The sequence below is a fragment of the Anomaloglossus baeobatrachus genome, chromosome 8, assembly GCF_048569485.1.
Source record: "Anomaloglossus baeobatrachus isolate aAnoBae1 chromosome 8, aAnoBae1.hap1, whole genome shotgun sequence".
Lineage (NCBI taxonomy): Eukaryota > Metazoa > Chordata > Amphibia > Anura > Aromobatidae > Anomaloglossus > Anomaloglossus baeobatrachus.
The window spans coordinates 36,795,577-36,820,433 of record NC_134360.1 but is presented as its reverse complement, the minus strand read 5'-3'; the positions used below and the strand labels follow the sequence as shown (position 1 = coordinate 36,820,433).

The following is a 24,857-nucleotide window of genomic DNA, read 5'->3' as shown; positions in this document are numbered from 1 at the left end:
TCCCTGGTTCATTCCCAGGCTAGCCCCCTTGGCATTCCCGGGGCATACAAACGGAGGGGAGGGGAAGTTCAGTGCGTGTGGGATGGGATGATTTGAACTCTTGCAGGTTAGTGCCTGCATACTACATTCCCCCCTACAGTGCCTCCAACCTGCGCTGTGACAGGGACAGCACTGAGTCTGCACTTCAATTAGGCTGTGTGTGTAATTCATGCGTCCTGCGTCCCCTGCACAGTCTATGGAGACTGTGCAGAGGCCGTACGCACGTTGCATAGTAGAACGCAGCGATTCAGCTGTTGCCCGAATCGCTGTGTTCTAAGAAGTGACATGTCACTTCCGTGCGCTTTGCCGGCAGCTCCTGCTCTGTCGATGGCAGGAGCTGCAGGCTGAGCGCACGTTCTCTACCGGCACCATGCGCCTCAGAACGGAGCTTTTCAGCTGCGCTCTGAGGCACACCTTTTAGGTGCCGTGCAGAGCGCACACAGCCCTACCCAGCTCCTCCTCGGCACTGGCGACGGTGTCTGGTCGGCGGTGGCTGGGCGGCGGGTGGGCGGGGCCAATGACAAAGAGCGCGAAGCGCTCTTTTTCAAACTTAATGGCGGCTCAAGCTGACCGGCGGGCGGGTAGTTCCCTCAGAACGCCGCTCGCCGGCGCACGTAGCTTGAGCCTCAGCAGGGAGGGAGCCGCTCACAGCAAACAGCGCCGTGAGCAGAACGCTTTCCTCCATGCTGATTTTAGGGGAGGAGGGGGTGGTGAGGGGGGGGGGGGTGGGGGGGTGAGGGTGTTAAATAATGGCGAGCACAAGCGGACCAGCGGGCGGGTAGTTCCCTTAGAACGCCGCGCTCACCGGTCACACATCGCTTGTGCCTCAGCAGAGAGGGAGCCGCTCACAGCTAACAGTGCTGTGAGCTGAAACGCTTACCTCCCTGCTGATAGCTCTCCTACCGCCTCCAAGAGCGGGTCTCTGTGTCCGGCTGCCCAAACAGGTCCGGGTTCTGCAGCAGAGAGGCTGGAAGCTGGGCAGCACAGTGATATGTATCCAGGAGGCGGGGCTTAGGCCAGTCACACCACAGGAGGCGGGGGCGGCAGGTCAGTGTCTTTCCAGGGGGGAGAACTCTATTTTAACATGCAGAGGGGCCAGCAGTCAGGGGGCAGCATCTCAAGTTTCTGGCTGCAGTGCCCCTCAGAAGGAGGCCGCCTCTGTCTGAGCAATTCCGGCACCTGTCCATTTTTCCGGATCTGTCTGCAGGAACCCTGGCAAAAAGGAGGGAATTTGCCCCTTATACCAAAATTCTCAGGGATGAAGCAAGCTATATCCTATAGATGGGGTTTCCCTGTAAAGATCCTGCTTTTCCGTGCAGGAAACACCCACGTCTGCCATTCCCCACAACAGTTGGCAAAGCTCCTATCCTCATGGAACATGGCAAATCTCCCGGCCAGATCTCCAAGAGCCACAGGATCATCCCAAAGGGATAAAGTGAATGAAGATTGGTCCGTTGCGTGAGTTATGTGATATGTCTGAGTCGCGGCTGAGACTTAGTTGCTACTTTTAAGGTCCGCTGGTTCTGTTCAACCAGGACCCTGAACCCCCATGGCGGTACATTTCCACCATACCGCAGGCCCCCTTTTTGGGCTTTTTTCTATGTGGACTGATGCTCCCTACATCAGTGATGTTAGTGATGTTAATGTTGTCAGTGTTACCTCTTTCCTGCCTAACCTTCCTTTCTCCCCCCGCAGCTCTAGGCAAGAGACTTTTTTTCATGTACAATGGTTCTGAACTGTATGTCTATAAATGTTAGGGGCCTGAACTCGCCGGCCAAGAGATCCATGTTTTGGCGGGAAGTGGTTAAATCCAAATGTGACGTGATTTGTGGTCAAGAGTCTCATCTCCTCCAGGGGGACTCGCACAGGTTAAATAATGCTAAATTTCCTTTCATACTGCTGGCTTGTGGGAAAAAAAAAAAGGCTGGAGTATTCATTTGTGTAAAAAATACTGTTGCGTTCACACTACATTCCCAACATTTAGACCCTGAAGGTAGATACGCCATTATTAATTGCTCCATAAATGGATCTAAGTATACTATTGCAACCCTTTACGCCCCCAACTCTGGTCAGATCAGCTTTCTGCGGAGGTTTCTTTCCAAGCTTTCATCCGTTACAGAGGGTAAGCAAATAATCTGCGGGGATTTTAACATGTTAATGTCCAGCACTCTGGATTGCTCCAATACTGCTGTAAAGAGGAAGGAAATGAGCACAATAATTTCAGAAAGGCATCTCCATGATATATGGAGATACCAACATGCAAATGAGAGGGACTACACATTCTTCTCACCTCGGTTCACCTCATACAGCAGATTGGACTACTTTCTGGTTGAAAGCTCACTTATTTTGGATTGCTCAGATTCAAAAATTGGACTTATAGCTTGGTCGGACCATGCCCCCATATACCTGACAGTCCAGGAGCAAAGCCGCACGCCCGTTTTTACCCGGTGGCGCATGAATGACTCCCTCCTGGCCTGTAGACAAATCTCTGAGGAGTTGCAGGCCGACCTCGCAGAGTTTTTTAAATTTAATGACAACAAGGAGGTGACAGAGGAAACGCTATGGTCTGCACACAAGGCCTTTATTAGGGGGTCATTCATCAAAATTGCCACTAGGGAGAAAAGGAGGCGTCAGGCAACTTCCAAAGCTCTACTGTCCCACATAGCGCTTTTAGAAGCCCACAATAAATCTGCCCCAAACATGTCAACATCTGACGAACTCAGGAAACTAAGAACACAGCTCCGCCAATTGCTGATGGTAGACTATGAGAAAAATTTAAGATCCCTCAAACAGCGGTACTATATGATGGGTGACAGGGCGGGTGCCTTACTAGCCAGGAGGGTTAAAAAACGAGAAATGCAAAACAAAATTGAATACCTCGTGACGGGTTCTAATGCCACAATACGCAACCCAACGGAAATAGCCAATGCATTCGCTGATTTTTATCAGTCTCTCTACAACCTTAAAAATGACCCCACTGCCCCAAAGCCTACCCAATCGGCAATTAATTCCTTCTTAAACAATATTAATCTTCCTCGGTTATCTACAGTACATCTAGAGCAACTAAATTCCCCTTTCTCCCTGGAAGAGGTTCGCCAGGCGGTGATCACAGCCAAAAGAAATTCAGCTCCAGGCCCAGACGGCCTCACTAACTCCTATTATAGGCAATTCACTGAAACCCTGTCTCCTTTCCTCCTGAGACTTTTCTCCTCTTGGCGAGCCACAGCAGATATTTCACCAAATAATCTAGAGGCCATTATAACTACCCTGCCAAAGCCAGGAAAACCCCCTACATCACCAGGAAACTTCAGGCCAATATCCCTCCTAAACTGCGACTTAAAATTGTACGCCAAAATAATCTCAGCTAGAATACATAAAGTCCTTCCATCACTGATTTCCCCGGATCAAGTGGGGTTTGTGGCGGGGAGGCAGGCGAAAGATGGGACGAGACGTATGCTGGACCTGATTGCGGTGGCTGAGGGGAGGAAAATCCCCAGTGTATTCCTGTCCTTGGACGCAGAGAAGGCGTTTGACAGGGTGCACTGGGGATATCTGAAATCTGTACTGGCCAAGTTTGGATTTGAAGGCCCCATACTTACCGCCATAATGGCACTATACTCTAACCCTAACGCCAAAGTTCTGGCATCCGGATTTATATCTCGGAGTTTTGAATTATCCAATGGGACACGCCAGGGGTGTCCGCTCTCCCCTATCATCTTTGCCCTTGCTATAGAGCCTCTGGCGCAGACTATCCGTGAATGCCCTCGGATCTCGGGGATTCGAGTGGGGAGTACAAACCATGTGATCAGTCTATATGCGGATGATGTGATTTTATCCTGCACTAATGTAGAGGTGTCCCTAAAACACGTAATGGAGATCCTGTCCTCCTTCGCTCAAGTCTCGTATTACAAGCTTAATATTACCAAGTCCTTAATTTTTCCGCTCTTCCTGCCCGCCTCAACTAGAGCCACTCTTTCTCATCTTTACCCTTTCAAATGGTAAGACGAGGGTATCCCCTACCTGGGTATTATACTGGCCCCGCTACACTCCGTGATCCGGAAAAATCTGCTGACCCTGCACACCTCACTGGATAGAGAACTTACTCGCCTTTCTCTTCTCCCGCTCTCTTGGGTGGCGAGAATGCAGACCTTTAAAATGATCTGCCTCCCAAAAATTATCTACTTACTTCGGTGCCTGCCCCTAACAATTCCGCAACGGTATCTCACCAAAATTCATTCGCTAATGAGTAAATTTATATGGGCTGGGAAAAAACCTAGAATAGCCCTGAGATGCATGCATGCCCCGTTAAGTGGTGGAGGAATGGGTATTCCTAATATTCTAACATACCACAGAGCCGCTATCCTGGAACCGGCTCGAGATTGGTGGAGGAATGATTCAGACTTAAGATGGTTACAGATTGAGTACACCTGGGCACAGGTCCACTCCCCTAAACAATTCATAGACTCCCTGCTCCTAACCCCTTCGCCCCCCGGCGATCTTCTACCCACCACAGCAGCTCTAAAGAAAGCTTGGTCCTTGTGGAGCAAGCCAGTGTCACATGCTTTAGGTCCCAGCATTCCCCTTAGATCGCTAGAAGCCTTCATTCCGAACTTGAATCTTGCCGCCTGGACACGTGGAGGTCCAATCACCCTAGCAGATCTCTATAGAGAAGGCGTCCTACTCCCGTACTCAGAAATGTGTGATAAATTTAACCTTCCCCGACACAGTCTATTCCAGTTTTTTCAAATACGTCACTTTCTTCAGTCCGCTCCTCATCTCCCGGCTCCCACGACAGCTGACCACGCCTCAATTAAAAAATTCTTTCAAAATAGCAAAATCAAAGGCCTTTCATATATCCATAATATGCTAAACTCCCCACAACCGGACAAACAATTGCCGTATATGCTCAAATGGGAAAAAGATCTAGCTTCTCCGCTTCCGCCGCAAGAATGGTTCGCGGCCTCAAAATGGATCCACAAGTTCTCTTATTGTCTCAATCATATAGAGCAATTAAAAAAGGTTCATCTGAGGTGGTACAACTCCCCTACTAAACTGGCTTCTTTTTCCCCACATGTGTCACCACTGTGCTGGAGGGGCTGCAACCACAGGGGCACCTTATGTCATATGTGGTGGTTTTGCCCTAAGTTATCTAACTTCTGGCAGGAGGTGTTCAATCTAATCCATGAGGTTACTAGTCTCCGCCTTTCTCCAAACCCAACCTTAGCGGTGCTACACATTGGCTTAGATGGGATCCCGGATCTTTTAAAAAACATCATTTCTCACATTCTCATAGCTGGCAGGTACTGTGTGGCATACAAGTGGAGGTCGGTGAGCCCCCCTACAAAAAGAGATCTAATTGAGAGGATCAACCTACACTGGCTATACGAAACCAACTTGGCCCCCAACCTAGAGAAGAGAACGGTGAGACTTAAACAATGGCACCCGTGGGCCACTTCCCTTTATGCAACGGCCCTCCCCCAGATACCGACACCTACACCATAAATAAATTGATTATGCCTAAGAATGTCTTGTAGAGCTGCTTCCCCCACCCCCTCTCTTTCCCCCCTCCCTCCCTGCTCCTATGTTCAGGTTGTTGTTGTAAGGGGTATTTAATGTCCCAGATTGATATTCTGATAATGGCTCGAGGCTATTCCACCTCTTGCTACTCAATGCTCCTGTTCTTGATGTTGTTGTATGAGAAGTTTGTATTTTTCTGAAAACTCAATAAAAACCTTTATGATAAAAAAAAACTATTAGAGTAAAAAAAATATTTTTGGCCTTTGACCCAGGAAATTCTGTAAGTCAGTACACGCTGTTATCTCTGTGCGCTGTGGTCACGGTGCCGGTCCTCCCGCCATGCTGTGACGGTACCAGTGACTCCACCGCCCTCCTCAGATTGCTCCGAGGTATCGTTACGTGTTAGGTTATCGCTGTCAATCAGGAGCAGGGCCGAAGCTGCAGGAGATGAGTTGGCGGCTGGAGGTAGACATGGACGCCGATGATTTATTAGCGCCGAACACTCTCTTACTTGTACTCAATTTCGCAAAAATAAAATGACAGGACCAGTGAATTTTCCATTTTGTCACGTTTGTTCCGCATCTTGGGACCCGGGACAGAATGCATTTAAGACTCTTGTCAGGGGACTATTCCAAGCGGAGAACATGAATGGAGCCGGGGTTATTGTATGATGAGGACGGGGGCCTATAGATTTCCATGGTAACGGGGATTGTGAGGGATCAGCGGGGAAGGGAAAAGCACCGGCAGGCTCCGTCCTGTGCATATGACGCCTGACCTTTCCACACAATGAGGCCGCTCTCGGGACGCTCGCTACCACCGTCACATTATTTATCACAAATGTCTATTCAAGCTCAGATGACCCAAAGAAGGATGGAAATATATTTTGATTACATCAATTTGTTCTTGGCCGGTGTACCGTATTACTGCCACTATGAGCTGGTGGTCCATCCATCAGCCATAATAATACAGTGATGACGTGACAGTAATAACACAGTCCTGTCCTCCGTCCCAGCTGGTCCTCACTGCACCCAACATCCATCTATCTAACCGTTATATCTATCATGCTGTGTGTTCTTGTCATGGTGCCACTACTTCTGCCAGGCATGGAGTTACTAACCCTCAAGGTAAATATTAACGTGTGTTTTGTACCTCGCTGCCATGTCATCATAGGGCCTAATAACAAAAAAGAGACCATCGCACTCTGTAGTACTAAAATATGAGGAACAATGAATATAGGAATATAGACATGCATTATTGCTATGAAAAACATGTAAAAATTGAGATACTTAGAGCACAAAAATGTCCAGTTTTATGTGAGCCCAACAGCCAGTGCCAAGGTGACCTCTTTTTGTTGAATCCCTATCAAACTAATTATCAAACTCTATGGGTTAAAAAATGTACAATTTATGGGCATAAAGGAACCTGCAACTGGAGAATTAAAATAGGCATTAGTTTATGAACCCAACAAAAAGAGGTCACCTTGGCATTGGCTGTTCGGCTCAAATAAAACTGGACATTTTTGTGTGCCAAGTATCCCAATTTTTACATGTTTTTCATAGCAGTAATGCATGTCTATAGCCCTATAATCATTATTCCACATATCTTAGCAGTACAGAGTGCAGCTGTCTCTTTTTTGTTAATATGTTTCATGTTCAGTTTGCACCTGTTCACATTAGAAAGGAAGGATGTGCCATCAGTCTTTTTCTTAAGTCATAGGGCCTAATAACAAGAAAGAGACAGTCGCACTCTGTAGTGCTAAGATATGTGGAACAATGAATATAGGAATATAGACATTCATTACTACTATGAAAAACATGGAAAAATTGAGATAAAACCTGGCCATTTTTGTGTACTATGTGAGCCCAACAGCCAACAGCAAAGCAACCTCTTTTTGTTGGGTCCATTTGAAACTAATACGTCTCTTTGGTTTAAAAAACATACAATTTATGGGCGGACAGGAACCTGCAAATAAAGAATTAAAGTAGGGATTAGTTTGATATGCCGTTGGCTGTTGGGCTCACATAAAAGTGGCCATTTTTGTGTGCGAAGTATCTCAGTTTTTACATGTTTTTCATAGTAGTAATGCATGTCTATATTTCTGTATTCATTGTTACACATATCTTAGCACTACAGAGTGCAACTGTGAGGCAAATCCCGGGATATGAAGATGAATTATGACTCCAGTCATAGTCCCTCATCACTCCCTGGCAGTGCCCCCTCCCTTCTTGTTCTCAGTGTTCCACTTACACCTCCATGGCCATGTCCTGTGATATGGAGATGAGGTGGTGTGGGAACAATGGACACAGGATGACTCCCTGCCGTCACCCTGTAGTGGGGGCTGCTAGCTAGTTAGCAAGGCTATGGAAATAGCCAGACAGAACGACTCCAGTAAAAAATGGTTCATATCTCGCAAGCCATATTTCCGATAAATATGGCAACCATAAAAATGGTGTCTCCGCATGCGGACGATGCCGGCACACCCTTTTTATGGGAGCAGGACATTGGGAAATGCCCCAGGCGTGATATCAGCCAATGGGGAACTGGCAGACAGGTCATGAGTCCCCTCGTTCTGTAGCTAAATTCATAACTGTCACAATGAGAGCATTGGCGTCCGCCTACGACGCTCCCAGGCAAAGTTATGGCCCATATTCCATGTTGTGGATTGTCCATAACTCAAGCCAGGGGTGGAGCAGTGCTCCCTCTGAGGTCACTAAGGTAGGAGGGGACCTGGATGTGCCCAGGTTGATAACCCTACTTCGGCCATTTTCCAGTGTTCTTTTCGCTGGGGGCACGTGTAGGAAACATCTGTGGGAAGGATCCTAGAAAGCTGGCCTACAGCGCCCCCCTGTGGCCAGACGCAACAAGGTAACTGCTGGAACTGTGTATGCCTGTTTGTAACCCATGCTTTGATTGTAACTGTACTCTGACATATGTATATTCTGTAGATTCCCTATTGTATATATTGTAGTTTCTAGTGTGCTTTAGGCTGATTAAATTATATAATTAATCTTGGGCTGTTCTGTTATCTCGATCTTGAATCCCACGTCTGTGTGTTCGGCTAATAGTTACCGTAAATCGGTTGGTGGCAGCGAATTGTGCCAAGGATTATTGTGGGGAGGCCAGTGAGATTCGGGGAGATTTTATATATTCCGCCCGCGGAGGTCGGGGGAATATATACCTTACTCTCACCGGGGGCCCTTCAATAATCGGCATAAGTAGTATAGCGGCCTCCTTGCTTATTGTCGGGCAATTCCATAATTGGCCTGACTATAAGAGGGGCGCTAGAGAGCGCGTCACGTGCTCTGTCTGTCGGTCGGGAGGTATAAAGGAGGGGTGACCCCCACTTGTTACCCCCCGATTGTGACGTACTGGTAGCCAGCGCGGGGGATTTCTGAGTGACCCCCCCGGTGGTTTGTGACATATTGGTGGCATAGCGGTGGGATCGAGATAATAGTGTGTGTGAGTGTGAGACCCATACTCCCAGACACTAAAGACTGCCTGCAGCAGCTGTGGCTGCTGGGGTCTTCAGACTAGCTCAACACTAGAGTGTCAGAGTGCAGATACTGTAAGGTGTGTGGAGGCATCAGGTGTCAGTTCTGTGTCAGTGACCAAAAGTCTGCAAGAATGGCTGATGGCACCAGGAGCAGAGCTATGCAACTGGCCAATGCTAAGGCAGGAGCCGAAGAGAGGGAGGACGGTGCTGTGGACAGCAATGAGGAGGTTGCCCACGAGTCCTCCAGGAGCTCGACGCCAGAAAACCGTTCTGCCGAGGACATTGCGCAACCTGGCACTGCTGGACAAGATGAGGAGGAGCTCACCCAAGGTTCCTCAACGAGCCAGATGCCAGCCCTCCGCTCTGAAAGGGACAGTGAATCGCCTAGCTCTGCAGCGTGCCGCAGATCACCACGTGCCATTCCACCGAGCCTGGGAGGCTCGGATAGCCTTCTTCAAATGGCTATGGCCCTTCTCCAGGCTGGAGACCAGAAGGGCTACAAGGAACTCCTGGCAGAGCGCAGGGCAGAGCGGCAGGCAGCGCGTGACGCTGAGGCTGCGGAGCGGCACGCAGAGCGTGAGGCTGCGGAGCGAGAGCGGCAGGCAGCGCGTGAAGAGCGAGAGCGACAGGCAGACCGTGACTACCAGCTGCAGCTAGCTCAGCTCCGGCCCTCATCAGCCACATGTGACCTTCGAGACACCAAACTTCCAAAGGTCCGTGTTGAGGACTTCCCAGTGCTGGAGAAGGATGGAGACTTGGACTCTTTCTTGACTGCTTTTGAACGGACTTGCTTGCAGCACCATCTGGACAAGGACCAGTGGGCCAAATACCTGACCCCCCGTTTAAGGGGTAAGGCCCTGGATATCCTTGGGGACTTGCCTGCTGAGGCAGATCAGGGCTACGACACCATCAAGCGGGCCCTGATCCAACAGTACAACCTCACTCCAGAGTCCTACCGCAAGAAGTTCCGGAGCCTACAGAAGGGACCAAAGGACTCCTGGGCTGACCACCGGCGGGCACTTGCCCGAGCTGCCGACCACTGGACCCAAGGCCTGCAGCTTTCCACCGGACCGGAGATCCTGGACTTGTTCATCACGGAGCAACTCTTGTGGAACTGCCCTGAGGATCTCCGCCAGTTCATCCGAGACCAGAAGCCAAAGGGGTCCACGGCTACAGCTGCCCTTGCCGATGACTACACCAACAACCGGGCCCCTGAGGCCAGGAGAGCAGCCACCAGCAGCACCTGGAGAGGGGGTAAGATGAATTCTGCGACTGCCCCACCTGCCCCTAGACTGCAGGGGGTGTCCCCCTCAACTCCCCTCTCCAGGCCCGTGGCGGAACCAAGACGGTGCCACCAGTGCAACCTACCTGGACACTTCAAGGCCATGTGCCCTCAGCGTCCCAAGGCCCCGGCTCCGTCCCCGTCCCAAGGGCCGCCCAAGGTGTATTGTGTGGGTGGGGGTGGTGGTAGGTCCCTGGACAGCTTCCAACCTGTCACCGTCGGCCGGTCTGTGACCATAGGACTGCGAGACAGCGCCTCGGAGGTGACTCTGGTGCGGCCTGAGATGGTGTCCCCCCAAGACTTGATCCCTGGAAAAACCCTCGCTGTCTCCGGGATTGGAGGCACTGACCCGGCGCTGCCTGTTGCTGACATTTATGTGGACTGGGGCGCAGGGCGAGGGGTGAGGGAGGTGGGGGTAACTGATCGGATCCCCGCAAACGTGCTACTTGGGACAGATTTGGGGCAGATAACCTCCCAGTTTGGGCCCCCACCAAGGGCTGAACCTTCAGCCAGTACGGACATGACTCCTGACAATGTTAATGTGTTATCTATGAATGATGTGAGAGAGGGGGGAGTGAACTCTGATATTTCTGCTTGCACAGACACCATAGACACACACACAGCTGCAGCTGTGACAGGGGAGGGGGTCAGAGAAAGGTGTGACAATGCCTCTACAAGTAATCAGCCTGTGAGCTGGGATCTGTTGCCCTCTGCAGGGATAAGCAGAGAGCAGGGTGCTGCAGGGGGAGGACCAGTGTGTGGGGTGGGGGCTACCACAGCAAATGTGGGGTCCCCAGAGATTTCACAGCGGGGTTCTGTTGCTGCAGGAGGGGAACAGGCAGGTGAGATTGGGGCCGGTCCAGGAGCGGAAGTGCTCCCAGGTAAGATCTCGGTGCATGGTTCCCCCACAACCGGGGTGTCAGGAAGCCAGGTAGGTCTGCCTGAACCGGCGACTTGGTCAGGAACGGAGGAGGAGCAGGCACGACCCACGGTCGCAGCGGCTGTGGCCGCTGTCACCCGCAGTGGGAGTGCTGGAAGCCAAGGGGCCTCCCGGAGGTCCGATAGCTCTTCCCCTTCTGACCAAGTGGCAGCCGAGTCAGGTGGAGGCCAGGACACAGGTCCCGGGGTACTGACCGAAGATGTGACAGTCTCGTCGATTCTGGCCACATCTAGTCAGGGGTTTCAGGCAGCGTTAGAAGCTGACGACAGCCTGAAAGCTCTTAAGGAGCAGGCGGCCCAGCCTCCCTCGGACTCGGACCCGGAGCGAGTGGTCTGGGACCAAGGACGGCTGTACCGGGCCACGGTCCAGCAGGGTTCACCGGAGGCGTGGCCCAGGGACCGACAGTTGGTGGTACCCTATCCGTTCCGGACGGAGTTGTTGCGGATCGCACATGAGATTCCGATGGCCGGACACCTAGGGATCGCTAAGACCAAGGCCAGGTTAAACCAGCATTTCTACTGGCCAAAAATGGGGGCCGATGTGGCTGCCTACTGCCGTTCGTGTGAAACCTGTCAGAGAGTGGGGAAGGCGGGGCCACACCCCAAAGCCCCACTAGTATCTCTGCCAATCATCGATGAGCCTTTCAGGAGGGTGGCTGTGGATCTGGTCGGCCCGCTGGCCATCCCCAGCAGCTCCGGGAAACGCTTCATACTGACGGTAGTGGACTATGCCACCCGGTACCCAGAAGCAGTGGCCTTGTCGTCCATTCGGGCTGACAAGGTGGCCACCGCATTGCTGGAGATTTTCTCCCGAGTGGGTTTTCCCCAGGAAATGCTCACTGACCGGGGGACCCAATTCATGTCCCAGCTGATGGAGGCCCTCTGTAAGCAAGTCCAGGTGCGACATCTGGTGGCCAGCCCGTACCATCCACAGACTAATGGCCTGTGCGAGCGGTTCAATGGCACCTTAAAGCAGATGCTTAAGATGTTGGTCGACTCCCATGGGCGTGACTGGGAGCGGTATCTCCCACACCTGTTATTTGCTTACCGGGAGGTTCCACAGGCCTCAACAGGATTCTCACCGTTTGAGCTCCTGTACGGGCGACGTGTGCGGGGCCCCCTGGCTCTGGTGAAAGAGGCTTGGGAAGGGGATTTGGCCACCCCTGGAGTGTCGGTTATCGAGTATGTCATGCGCTTCCGGGACAAAATGCAGGCCTTGACGCAACTGGTACACGACAATATGGCTCAAGCCCAGGCCGATCAGAAGCGTTGGTACGACCAGAACGCTTGTGAGAGGACCTACCAAGTGGGTCAAGAGGTGTGGGTACTGGTCCCCGTACCACAGGACAAGCTTCAGGCAGCCTGGGAAGGCCCATACCTCGTGTACCAGCAGCTCAACCCTGTGACGTACCTGGTCACCCTGGACCCTGCCCGTGGAAGGCGGAAGCCCTTCCATGTGAACATGATGAAGGCACATCATGAGCGGGAGGCATGTGCGCTCCCCGTGTGCAACCTGCCCGAGGAGGGAGAAGCGGAAACCCTCTTGGATATGCTAGCCCAGGTTAGGGCAGGCGGATCCATTGAGGATGTGGAGGTTGGCCACCAGCTCTTGGAGGACCAACGGTCCCAGCTGTGGGCCACCCTACACCCCTTCCGGGGGTTGTTTACCAACCAGCCCGGAAGGACTGACTTGGCTGTCCATCACGTGGACACTGGGGATCATCCCCCGATCCGGCGTTCAGCATATCGGGTCTCCCTGGAGGTGCAGCAACACATGCGCCAGGAGATTGACGAGATGCTGAAGCTGGGGGTGATCCAGGCATCCAACAGCGCTTGGGCCTCGCCTGTAGTCCTCGTCCCTAAGAAGGACCGAACCACTCGGTTCTGCGTGGACTACAGGGGGCTCAATGCGGTCACGGTCGCCGATGCGTACCCAATGCCACGCATCGATGACCTGCTCGATCAGTTGGCCGGGGCTCAGTACCTGACCATCATGGATCTGAGCCGGGGATATTGGCAGATCCCCCTGACTCGCAAGGCCAGGGAACGCTCTGCCTTTATTACCCCATTTGGACTGTACGAGTCCACGGTGATGCCATTCGGGATGAGGAATGCCCCTGCCACTTTCCAGCGGATGGTCAACACCCTGCTCAAGGGACTTGAAGGGTACGCGGCCGCGTACCTGGATGACATTGCCGTCTTCAGTCCCACCTGGGAGGACCACCTAGAGCATCTAGCACAGGTGCTCAGGCGGATCCACCGGGCAGGTTTGACCATCAAGCCGGGAAAGTGTCAGCTGGCCATGAGCGAGGTCCAGTACCTCGGTCACCGGGTAGGTGGGAGAACACTGAAGCCCGAGCCTGAGAAAGTGGAAGCCATCGCATCCTGGCCCACCCCCAGGACCAAGAAGCAGGTGATGTCCTTCTTGGGGACCGCTGGGTACTATAGGAGGTTTGTTCCATGCTATAGTAGCCTGGCAAAGCCCTTGACGGACCTCACCAAGAAGAAGCTGCCCTCTGCAGTCGATTGGACAATGGACTGCGAGACAGCCTTCCGGGCCCTAAAGGACGCCCTGTCTAGCCCGCCCGTGCTACAGGCAGCCGACTTCACGCGGCCGTTTGTAGTACAGACCGACGCCAGTGACTTCGGCCTCGGTGCGGTGCTCAGCCAGGTGGACTCTGCGAGCCAAGAGCACCCAGTCTTGTACCTGAGCAGGAAGCTGTTACCAAGGGAAGTTGCCTATTCCACGATGGAGAAGGAGTGCCTGGCCATAGTGTGGGCCCTGCAGCGTCTGCAACCCTATCTATACGGGCGCCACTTCATCGTGGAGACGGACCACAATCCCCTCAGCTGGTTGCACACCGTCTCTGGGACGAATGGGCGATTGTTGCGATGGAGCCTTGCGCTCCAGCAATACAACTTCACCATTCGACACAAAAGGGGGCGTGACCACGGTAACGCAGACGGGCTGTCCCGACAAGGAGAGGTCGCGGACGGGCGCACGGGGGAACACCGGAGTGTGCTGCCCCCTAGCGCCCTCAAAAGGGGGGAGGTGTGAGGCAAATCCCGGGATATGAAGATGAATTATGACTCCAGTCATAGTCCCTCATCACTCCCTGGCAGTGCCCCCTCCCTTCTTGTTCTCAGTGTTCCACTTACACCTCCATGGCCATGTCCTGTGATATGGAGATGAGGTGGTGTGGGAACAATGGACACAGGATGACTCCCTGCCGTCACCCTGTAGTGGGGGCTGCTAGCTAGTTAGCAAGGCTATGGAAATAGCCAGACAGAACGACTCCAGTAAAAAATGGTTCATATCTCGCAAGCCATATTTCCGATAAATATGGCAACCATAAAAATGGTGTCTCCGCATGCGGACGATGCCGGCACACCCTTTTTATGGGAGCAGGACATTGGGAAATGCCCCAGGCGTGATATCAGCCAATGGGGAACTGGCAGACAGGTCATGAGTCCCCTCGTTCTGTAGCTAAATTCATAACTGTCACAATGAGAGCATTGGCGTCCGCCTACGACGCTCCCAGGCAAAGTTATGGCCCATATTCCATGTTGTGGATTGTCCATAACTCAAGCCAGGGGTGGAGCAGTGCTCCCTCTGAGGTCACTAAGGTAGGAGGGGACCTGGATGTGCCCAGGTTGATAACCCTACTTCGGCCATTTTCCAGTGTTCTTTTCGCTGGGGGCACGTGTAGGAAACATCTGTGGGAAGGATCCTAGAAACCTGGCCTACAGCGCCCCCCTGTGGCCAGACGCAACAAGGTAACTGCTGGAACTGTGTATGCCTGTTTGTAACCCATGCTTTGATTGTAACTGTACTCTGACATATGTATATTCTGTAGATTCCCTATTGTATATATTGTAGTTTCTAGTGTGCTTTAGGCTGATTAAATTATATAATTAATCTTGGGCTGTTCTGTTATCTCGATCTTGAATCCCACGTCTGTGTGTTCGGCTAATAGTTACCGTAAATCGGTTGGTGGCAGCGAATTGTGCCAAGGATTATTGTGGGGAGGCCAGTGAGATTCGGGGAGATTTTATATATTCCGCCCGCGGAGGTCGGGGGAATATATACCTTACTCTCACCGGGGGCCCTTCAATAATCGGCATAAGTAGTATAGCGGCCTCCTTGCTTATTGTCGGGCAATTCCATAATTGGCCTGACTATAAGAGGGGCGCTAGAGAGCGCGTCACGTGCTCTGTCTGTCGGTCGGGAGGTATAAAGGAGGGGTGACCCCCACTTGTTACCCCCCGATTGTGACGTACTGGTAGCCAGCGCGGGGGATTTCTGAGTGACCCCCCCGGTGGTTTGTGACAGCAACTATCTCTTTTTTGTTAGTATGTTTCATGTTCAGTTTGCACCTGTTCACATTAGACAGGTAGGATGTGACATCAGTCTTTTTCTTAGGTCATAGGGCCTAAAAAGCCTGAGGTGCCAATGATGCCAGGCAGAGTATGCAAATAGGCATTAGTTTGATATGGACCCAACAAAAGAGGTCGCCTTGCCGCTGGCTGTTGGGCTCACATAAAACTGGCCATTTGTATGTGCACAGTATCTAAAATTTTACATGTTTTTATAGCAGTAATGAATGTCCATATCTCTATATTCATTGTTCCACATCTTAGCACTACAGAGTGCAATTGTCTCTTTTTGGTTACTATGTTTCATGTTCAGTTCGCACCTGTTCACATTAGAAAGGTAGGATGTGCCATCGGTCTTTTCCGAATAAGCCTGAGATGCCCATAATGCCAGGCAGAAGATGCCAGATGCAAAAGTGAAAGCCAGCTGCCATTGATGACCAGACTGACCGGACTAGGGCAGCATGAATCCGATTGCTCATCTGTAGTACATAGTGATCATAATATAGGACAGCATGGTGCTTTCTTCTAAAAACAGCGCCCCACCTGCTAACAGGTTGTTCATGGTACTGCAGCTCAGTCCTATTCACATGATTAGATCTCCAATACCAGAAACAGACCACGTGGCGCTGACTTTGTGGAAAAAAAACAATAGCCATGTTTTCTTAATCCTGGATAACATTTTAATCACTCTGCAGCAATGTAAATTCATGATTGTTTTTAGATCTCTGTTCTTTGTCCGTAAATTGAAAGGGTAATCCACTAAAAGAAGACATTGTGTTTTGGGAGGAGGGGGGTGGCATAGAAATCTATAGAGTCGGACTGAGCCTCCTTGGCATGTTCCATTGGATGCTGTATTTTGGAGAGACATTGCTTCTATGGGAGAATACTTCTCTAAGATGGTTCTGCACCATATGGTGGCATAGTGCATACATCTCAGTAGTTCTCCGCCGATCAGGCTCTATGCACGTGACTTTGCCATGTGCATGATTCATTAAAAAAAACCAGAAGACTCCTTGATAATGGCTTCACATTGGATCTTCAGTGTACGGCTCTTGCAGGGCTGGATTATGAATTTATACATGATCTGCTGCCTGCACTCAGCTCCGTCATGTATATTGCAGGAGGCCTTGGTAAGCTACTATCTATTAATCCTCCTGACTGCGGTACGGCTAGCAGCACCCTTCGTTGTCCATAAAAGATGAAAATAGTGCACCGACTAATGAGCGTTGTGCCAAGTCGTAACCATCGTTAGGAAATCTGCTGGTATTGAGGACGTTTCAAACATTGGGACATATTCCTTAAAGTGAGGGACCCCATTTTTATTCTTGTTTTGGGATACATATGACATTTGGCATCTCTGAATATCACATCCGTCACAGCCGTGAGATGGTGGAGCTGTGTTTAGTAACATGTCTCCAGTACATGACAAATTGCACGGATTTGGTAATATTGGTGCAGTTTGTGCCATATTTAACATTTTTTAAAATTTGGGGGTGAAAAATGAAGACCAACGTGGAGTGGAGTTGGGGGGATTATCCTTTAGGCTATGCTCATACAAAGATTTTTTGGAGTGGATGCATTCCAAAATCCTCATCAAAAATGGTTCTAAAATGCTTGGAATTCCACTTTGCAATTCGTACCGGTTGTGTTTTTGGGCTTTTTTCTGAAAAGGTTTTGAAAAATGCCCAGTGGATGAAAAAAAAAAATCAGTTCTAAGCGCTGTCTAAAAGCCAAAAAATAACGCTCAAGGAAAAATACTCTTAAAACTCTTCAAAAACCTTTTCAGGAAAAGAAAAATTCCCCAAAAACAGGAGCATTTCCTGAAGCTGATTCTGAATAAAAAATTGTTTGTATGTGTTCGCCTAAACTTGGTGTGAACCAAGCCTATTAGCACTTTTCCCCCATTCAAGGGCTCCAAAATGTAAAAAAAAAAGGGAAAGGGGACTCATCCAAGATATTTAGAAGGAATGAGAAGGGAAAATGTTTGGTCCTCCTGTCCCGCGATTGGGCAGGAATATACTAACCCAAAAACAGGATGATGGACCTCCAATATGAATTTTGATGTGAAGTTCCTACATGTTATAGCTAAGTTTTTCCAAACTTTTGTCTCCCCATGGGTCATGTTTTTAGATTTCTAGGTGCTTCCAGTCCTTAATTATCATGACTTATTGGGGGTACTCAAGGATTGGAGTTAGGAAACTCTGTTTTGGATCATACAGAATTGATCATGACCTGTTCGGGAGACTCAAAGATTGGAGGTGGGAAACACTGTTTTGGACCATACAAAATCGATCATGACCTGTTGGGGGTTGCTCAAGGTTTGGAGTTGGGAAAAACTGTTTTGGACCTTCCAAAATTGATCATGACCTGTTGGGGGGACTCAAGGTTTGGAGTTGGGAAAAACTGTTTTGGACCTTCCAAAATCGATCATGACCTGTTGGGGGGACTCAAGGTTTGGAGTTGGGAAACACTGTTTTGGATCATACAGAATTGATCATGACCTGTTCGGGGGACTCAAAGATTGGAGTTGGGAAAAACTGTTTGGACTATACAAAATCGATCATGACCTGCTGGGGGTTGCTCAAGGTTTGCAGTTGGGAAAAACTGTTTTGGACCATACAAAATCGATTATGACCTGTTGGGGGTTGCTCAAGGTTTGGAGTTGGGAAACAATGTTTTGTACTATACAAAATCAATCATGACCTGTTGGGGAGACTGAAGGTTTGGAGTTGGGAAAAACTGTTTAGGACCATACAAAATTGATTGTAAGGATTTATAGGAAATTTTAGGATTGGATATATATATCAAAATATGTTTTTTTGTTCCAATAGGAAACCAACCCTTCCCCTTGAGCTCGGTGGAAGGCTTCAACATGGTGAAAAAGAGATGGGAATTTTTGCCCTCCATGCCTACAGGAAGATGTTCATGCTCAAGTATTCTGTCCGACAACATGCTCTTCGTCATTGGCGGAGTGGCACAGGGACCCAGCTGTGCTGTGGAAGCTCTTTGTGTCTTGGAGGACATATGAGAAGAACCTTAAAATAAAACTCAACCAACGACGTTGGTAGTAGAAAGTGCCTGATCATCTCTCGTCATGTAGATTGGAGACCTACAGTGCTCGATTTTCTACCATTCTTCGGTCGAAGATAGTTTAATGGACAGAAGATGGATGAAGACCAAGGAGAATTATCTCCGGATGAACCTGGGACATTATCAGACTTGGTCACCTCCGTGTAAGACCAAGTCTAGATTCATCTGATTAGCACAGTAGAGTAAGACCAGCTGAGTATTATTCTAGAAATACAATAGAAAGTTGTATCCAAACTGACTTACACATGTGGATGATGATACAAAAAAATGATAAAGTAGACCAAAAACTAGGTAGTAGAAAGTAATATTTGCTAGTATGATTGACAATCCTACTCGTGAGACTTCAGAAACTTGTCCATTGTCGTTAAGTTTGAATGTGATTTAAAGCCAAGCCGGATTCTTATTGTTCGTTTTGGACAACATGTGACACTTTCTAAGGGATTTATTTTTTAATAAGATCTTATGTTTTTCTGTTTTCAACACGCAGTTGTCTTAAAAGAAATTATTCAGTGTATGCATAAACTATATGATAAAAAGTTGAAGCAAACAACCAACTGGTGTCACTTTGTTTCATTGTTTGAGGCTTGGATGGGCACTAATATACAGGGCCCGTGGGTATCAAGTATATATACAACAATGTGCCACACACTGTACACATGCTCCACCAACATACTGCACATAACGCCCATATGCCAAACATATGCTGCACACGTCACCTGTACATTGGAAAATGGACTAATGGACACATGCTACACACATGCCAGTTACACCCTGGCGACGTCTCTGAACTCATGGCACACATGCATTGCTCACTTACTGGACCCATTGGTACATTGTCCATCTTCATCTTAGGTCTGTGCCAATCATATTTTGGACCAAAGTCGCACATGTGCCAAGTGCAGCCAGGACACTACTTGGATATAAGAGACATGCCGCATAAGTACCAATCACATATCAGTGACAGGTTAAATAGAAGCCATACACACAGGACACATGCTGCACAAGCACCATTCACACACTGGATATAGGGTGCACACACATAGCACATATGCCGCACAAGTACTTTTCACACTCATTGAATATAGGGTGCACAAACATAGCACACATGCACCATTCACACATTGCATATAGGGTGCACACTCATAGCACACATGCCACACAAGCACCATTCACACTGGATATAGGGTACACACACTTTGCACACAAGCATCATTTGCACACACTGGATATAGGGTACACACACAGGACACATGCTGCACAAGTATTTTTCACACTCACTGGATATAGGATACACACACACAGCACACAAGCATCAATCACACACTAGATATAGGGTACACACATATAGCTCACAGCTACACAAGCACCATCCATACACTGGATGTCACACACGGACCAGGGGATGTCTGGTGCACTGCAACACACACAACAAACAATGGGAACAGTTTAACAATATTGGGTCCTGGAGCTAGGGAGAGGGGTGAGGTGTCACCTCCTGAACTCACCTAAAGATGTTTCCTGAGCTCCCTAGTGTTCCTATACAGAGTGTTTAAACCTGTCCCGGAGCCGGATACCTAATCCCTCACTAGGTCTGCAAACATCCTGGCTAGTGAGATGGCTAGCGAGAAACACTAGTCCCATCGCTGCACTAATCAACACGAACATGAAGGAAAGACAGAGAGGGGAATCAATAAAAGGATAAGGTCCAATTCATGGCTGCAGTCAGACACCAGGACTCCAGCCTACACCACTTCTGACTAGAAGGGGTACAGCAGCTCCTTCCACCTCCAGGCCTAGCTTCAGAATAACCAGCGCCCTCTACTGGGGGGGAATGTGACTATTTATAGGGGATGGGAGTGGTCACTAACCGGATGCACCTGAGGAGAGGTACTGAGAAGCTGCTGGCAAGGAAAACTGACATTAACCCTTGACGCACAAAACAAAGGAAACACATTTAATATAGAGAGCCTCGAACCACTGTGAGACTCTGGGTCTGAACCTGTTACAAGTCTCTTAATGCAGAGAGACCACCGTGATACTGGATTTACGGTACACACACTTAGCACACATGCCGCACAAGCACCATTTATACACTGAATATGGGATACAAACACATAGCTCACAGCTACACACGTACCATTCATACACTGGATATATAGTACACACACACTGCACAACTGCCACACAAGCACCAATCACTTTCTAGAGGATTCCCAGTAGTTTATTACCTTGGACCACGCAGGGCAATGTGGAAAAGAATATGGATGATGACGTGGCAGATCATCTGTATATGAATTGTAAGGTTTTCAGTGCTTCGCCATTCCACGGCTGGATTTCAGCAGCAGCGCCTATTCCTGACAGGCTCACTTTGGGTTACATGGACTAACGTCCTTCTGTTTTCTCAGGCGGAGGTAATATTACAGCATGCAACCTAAAGTGTTAGGAGCAAACATGGAGCGAGGTGACAGTCTTGTCCGATCCCATCGCCCCATTTTCGCCTTGCAGTAAATTGTTTTGAGTGCCCAGCATTTTCTGCCATTGGGAATCTGACTTTTTTTTGGTCATGCCATGAATCCACAATCAGATCTTTGTCTTCTCTTTCCATTTTTTTCTGTTTCTTTTTATTTGATGACAATTTATCACCGGAAGCAATAGTTCACTTTGGTTTACCAACACCGGCTCAAATAACTAGTGGCCTTACAATTTGTTAGATAAACCATCATCTTCTGAAATGGAAAAATAAAACAAGGACCCCCCCAGTTTAATGATTAGGGCTAAAATAATTAATAATTCACAAATAAATATTTTGTAGGCTGTAACATAAAACTGGTGTATTAAAATGAAAGACTTTTGGCCACTGCGGTGTTATTATATGTTTTGCACTGCTGAGCAGCTCCTCGTGGGTGGGACTTCGTCATGATTGAAAGTTCTGCTCTGATATTATAGAGCTGCTAGCACTGTCTCACGTTTGATTACTCCACAAGGTATTACAAATCCCATACATTTATACATTCATACTGAACATCTGATAGGAGCCTATTATCAGAGGGTCATATGTCTTCTCTGCTGAGCAGCTCTGCGTAGGCGGGGACATCAGCATGATTGACAGTTTTGCTCTGATATAGAGCTGCTAGCACTGTCTCACATTTGATTACTCCACAAGGTATTAGAAATCCCATACATTCATTCTGAACATTTGATAGGAGCCTATTATCAGAGGGTCATATGTTTTGCACTGCTGAGCAGCTCTGCATGGGCGGGACTTTGGCATGATTGGCAGTTCTGCTCTGATATAATAGAGCTGCTGGCATCATCCCACGTTTGATTACTCCACAAGGTATTACAAATCCCATACATTTATACATTCATACTGAACATCTGATAGGAGCCTATTATCAGAGGGTCATATGTTTTCTCTGCTGAGCAGCTCTGCATAGGTGGGGACATCAGCATGATTGACAGTTCTGCTCTGATATAATAGAACTGCTGGCACCGTCCCATGTTTAATTACACCTCAAAGTATTACAAATCCCATACAGTCATACTGAACATCTGATAAGAGCCGTATTATCAGAGTATCATATGCTTTGCACTGCTGAGCAGCTCTGCATGGGCAGGACTTCGGCATGATTGGCTGTTCTGCTCTGATATTATAGAGCTGCTAGTACCGTCCCATGTTTGATTACTCCAGTATTACAAATCCCATACATAAATACTGAACATCTGATAGGAGCCATATTATCAGAGGGTCATATGTTCGGGTGGAGAACTCTTTGGTACAAAACCCCATGTAGAATATTTCTGATTTATTCTGCTCTTGCAAACATTGTAGTACAATACCGGATTCAGGAGAAAACTGTCAGTATCTACCCAGAACCTCTTAGTCCATCATCATATTTCTTAAAGGGATTGTCCACCTTTAGGTACATTTTTTTTCTTTCTTATATGCACATTTTTTGGTCCAAACATCATTTTTAAAATAGGTTTTCATTAAATATTTTGCATCATTTGCCTTCCACAGCTTATGGGTGAGTTTCTGATTCTTATATATGTCTTTTTTGAGCTCTTTTTAGCTGATTTATGACCACAAGCAGTTGAATGTGCAGAGAAATAAAGAACCTGTAAAAGCCAAATGGTACCAAATTTTTAATAAAGCCAAATTGAAAAATTATTTTTTTTAGCCCAAAATGCATACATTTAAGTAAAAAAATGTCCCTGAGGTGGACAAGCCCAAGCATAATGTCACGCTCCCCGGGTCCCCTGCCTTGCTCTCCGGCTCCCCTGCCTCGCTCCCCGGCTCCCCTGCCACGCTCCTCGGCTCCCCTGCCTCGCTCCCCTGCCTCGCTCCCCGTCTCCTCTGCCAGGCGTCCCCCGCTCCACAGCCTCCAGGCCCCATCACCTGCGGTCCCCAGACGGCCCGGTCCCCGCTCCCGGCGCCCGTTGGCAGCTCTGCTCCAGCCCGGCTCTCCTGCCTCCTGTTCACCGCTCCCTGCTCTGGCTTCTGGCACCCGGGCCTCGCGCATGCGCATTAGGGCGCGCGCGCGGTCATTGACCCTCTCTTAAAGGGCCAGTGTCCTCCAACAGGATATTGAAGAATCAGGTACAGGGTATATAGGGGGATCCTTTCCAAGTGGGCGGGGCCTGTTCTTCGTGTTTTGCTAAGCTAGGAGTCAGGTCTCCTTGTGTTTTGTGGTATACTTACCTATCTCTCTCCTAGAGCCGCTCCTGCCTCGCCAACCGGTTCTGACGATACCCGAACCCCGAACGGTGACGGTCTGCCATCCCGTCAAGTTCATACCATCTCCGATCCCTGTGGTGACCCGTCTTCTCGCTCCGTTGGTTCCGGACTCTGCCTGACGTCATCTCGGCCTCCGAACCTGAGCTCCGTCACCCGGACTACCTTCAGTGACTCCGTGGTCCCAGGGACTTCTACACTCCTCTGAACGGACTGTCCTGCTACCTGTAGTGCTCCGGCTACCGGACACCTTGCCTTCGGTGAGGTGTTCAGCCCAGTGGATCCACCTCCTGGGCCTGCCTGTCCACCTGGCCCTAACACATAAAAACCATGAAGGCTCATCAAACCTGTATAAGGGGCCATAATCTTTGTAGGGGCATTAACAGCACAGACCAAACATCAGAATGTGCCATAATTGTCTTAAAGATTCAGGTCCGCTGACCCATAGAAGTGAATGGAGGGAACCACCTCTCCGTTCAGTCTCCGCTCGCGGCTGGCAATCACTTCACCAGGTGGTTTGGTGGTCCTTGTTCATCCTAGAAGTTGGACCTACATCTATATGCTATAGTGGTACCTGTTGGGAATATGCCTTTCATGGCTAGGGGGGCCCAAATTACTCTCAGTCCATCCCTGGTTGGATTGGCAAATACTGGATGAAAGGAGCAGAGTTTTTGGCATTTCTCCTCTGTACGCCTCCGGTTGTATACAGGTTTTCTGAAGATATTCTTTATCCTTTCAATGCCCTTCCCCCACACATAATAACATCCAGATATAAATCCTATAAATCCCCGTCATCTCAGCACAGGACAAGTACAATACATGTATTAGATTTTTTTGTAGGTTGACTCGGTGATCTGTCGCCTTCTGACGACCACGAATTTCTATTATTTGAGTCCAGGTGACCGATTCTTATCTTAATCCCATGACAAATACTTCTACAACTCATCTGAACAAAACCATTTTTTACAAGCAATAATACCTGATGGGGCCGAGCTGCTATTACCAGTGAGATGAGATTTGGAGGTTGGAGGGAACCTCGTCTCTCCCTTGTACTCAATTGGAATTTTGTTTTTAACAAATGCATCGGGACAGAGAAGAAGAATGAATGTCAGATCCCTCAAATGATCATTAGCGATAACAAGAAGCTTGTACAGTATACAGTATATATACATACACACACACACACACACACACACACACACACACACGTAACTAGCGATAGATGGGCATCGGTGCAAGATTTGGATCTGGGCCCCCCCATTCCCACCCTCCTATATGTTGATTAGGGCCCTTGTAGCTTTCAAAATCCTATAAAGACATACATGCTGTTGCCCTCCATTATGTAGTAATGTCCCCAATCTGTACTATTGTCCCTTATCCTTAGC

At 49.0% G+C, this 24,857-nt stretch overlaps 1 protein-coding gene across 1 annotated transcript in view; it reads left to right on the top strand.

Annotated features, from left to right (window-relative positions):
- The window catches only part of KLHDC8B (kelch domain containing 8B), a 133,828-nt gene extending 114,552 nt beyond the window's left edge, over window positions 1-19,276 (top strand). The window contains exon 6 of the mRNA XM_075321463.1: window positions 18,479-19,276. Within this exon, the coding sequence (XP_075177578.1) occupies window positions 18,479-18,675 (197 nt within the window). The 3' untranslated portion in view covers window positions 18,676-19,276. The remainder of the gene's footprint in view (window positions 1-18,478) is intronic.
- The last annotated feature ends 5,581 nt before the right edge of the window (window positions 19,277-24,857 follow it).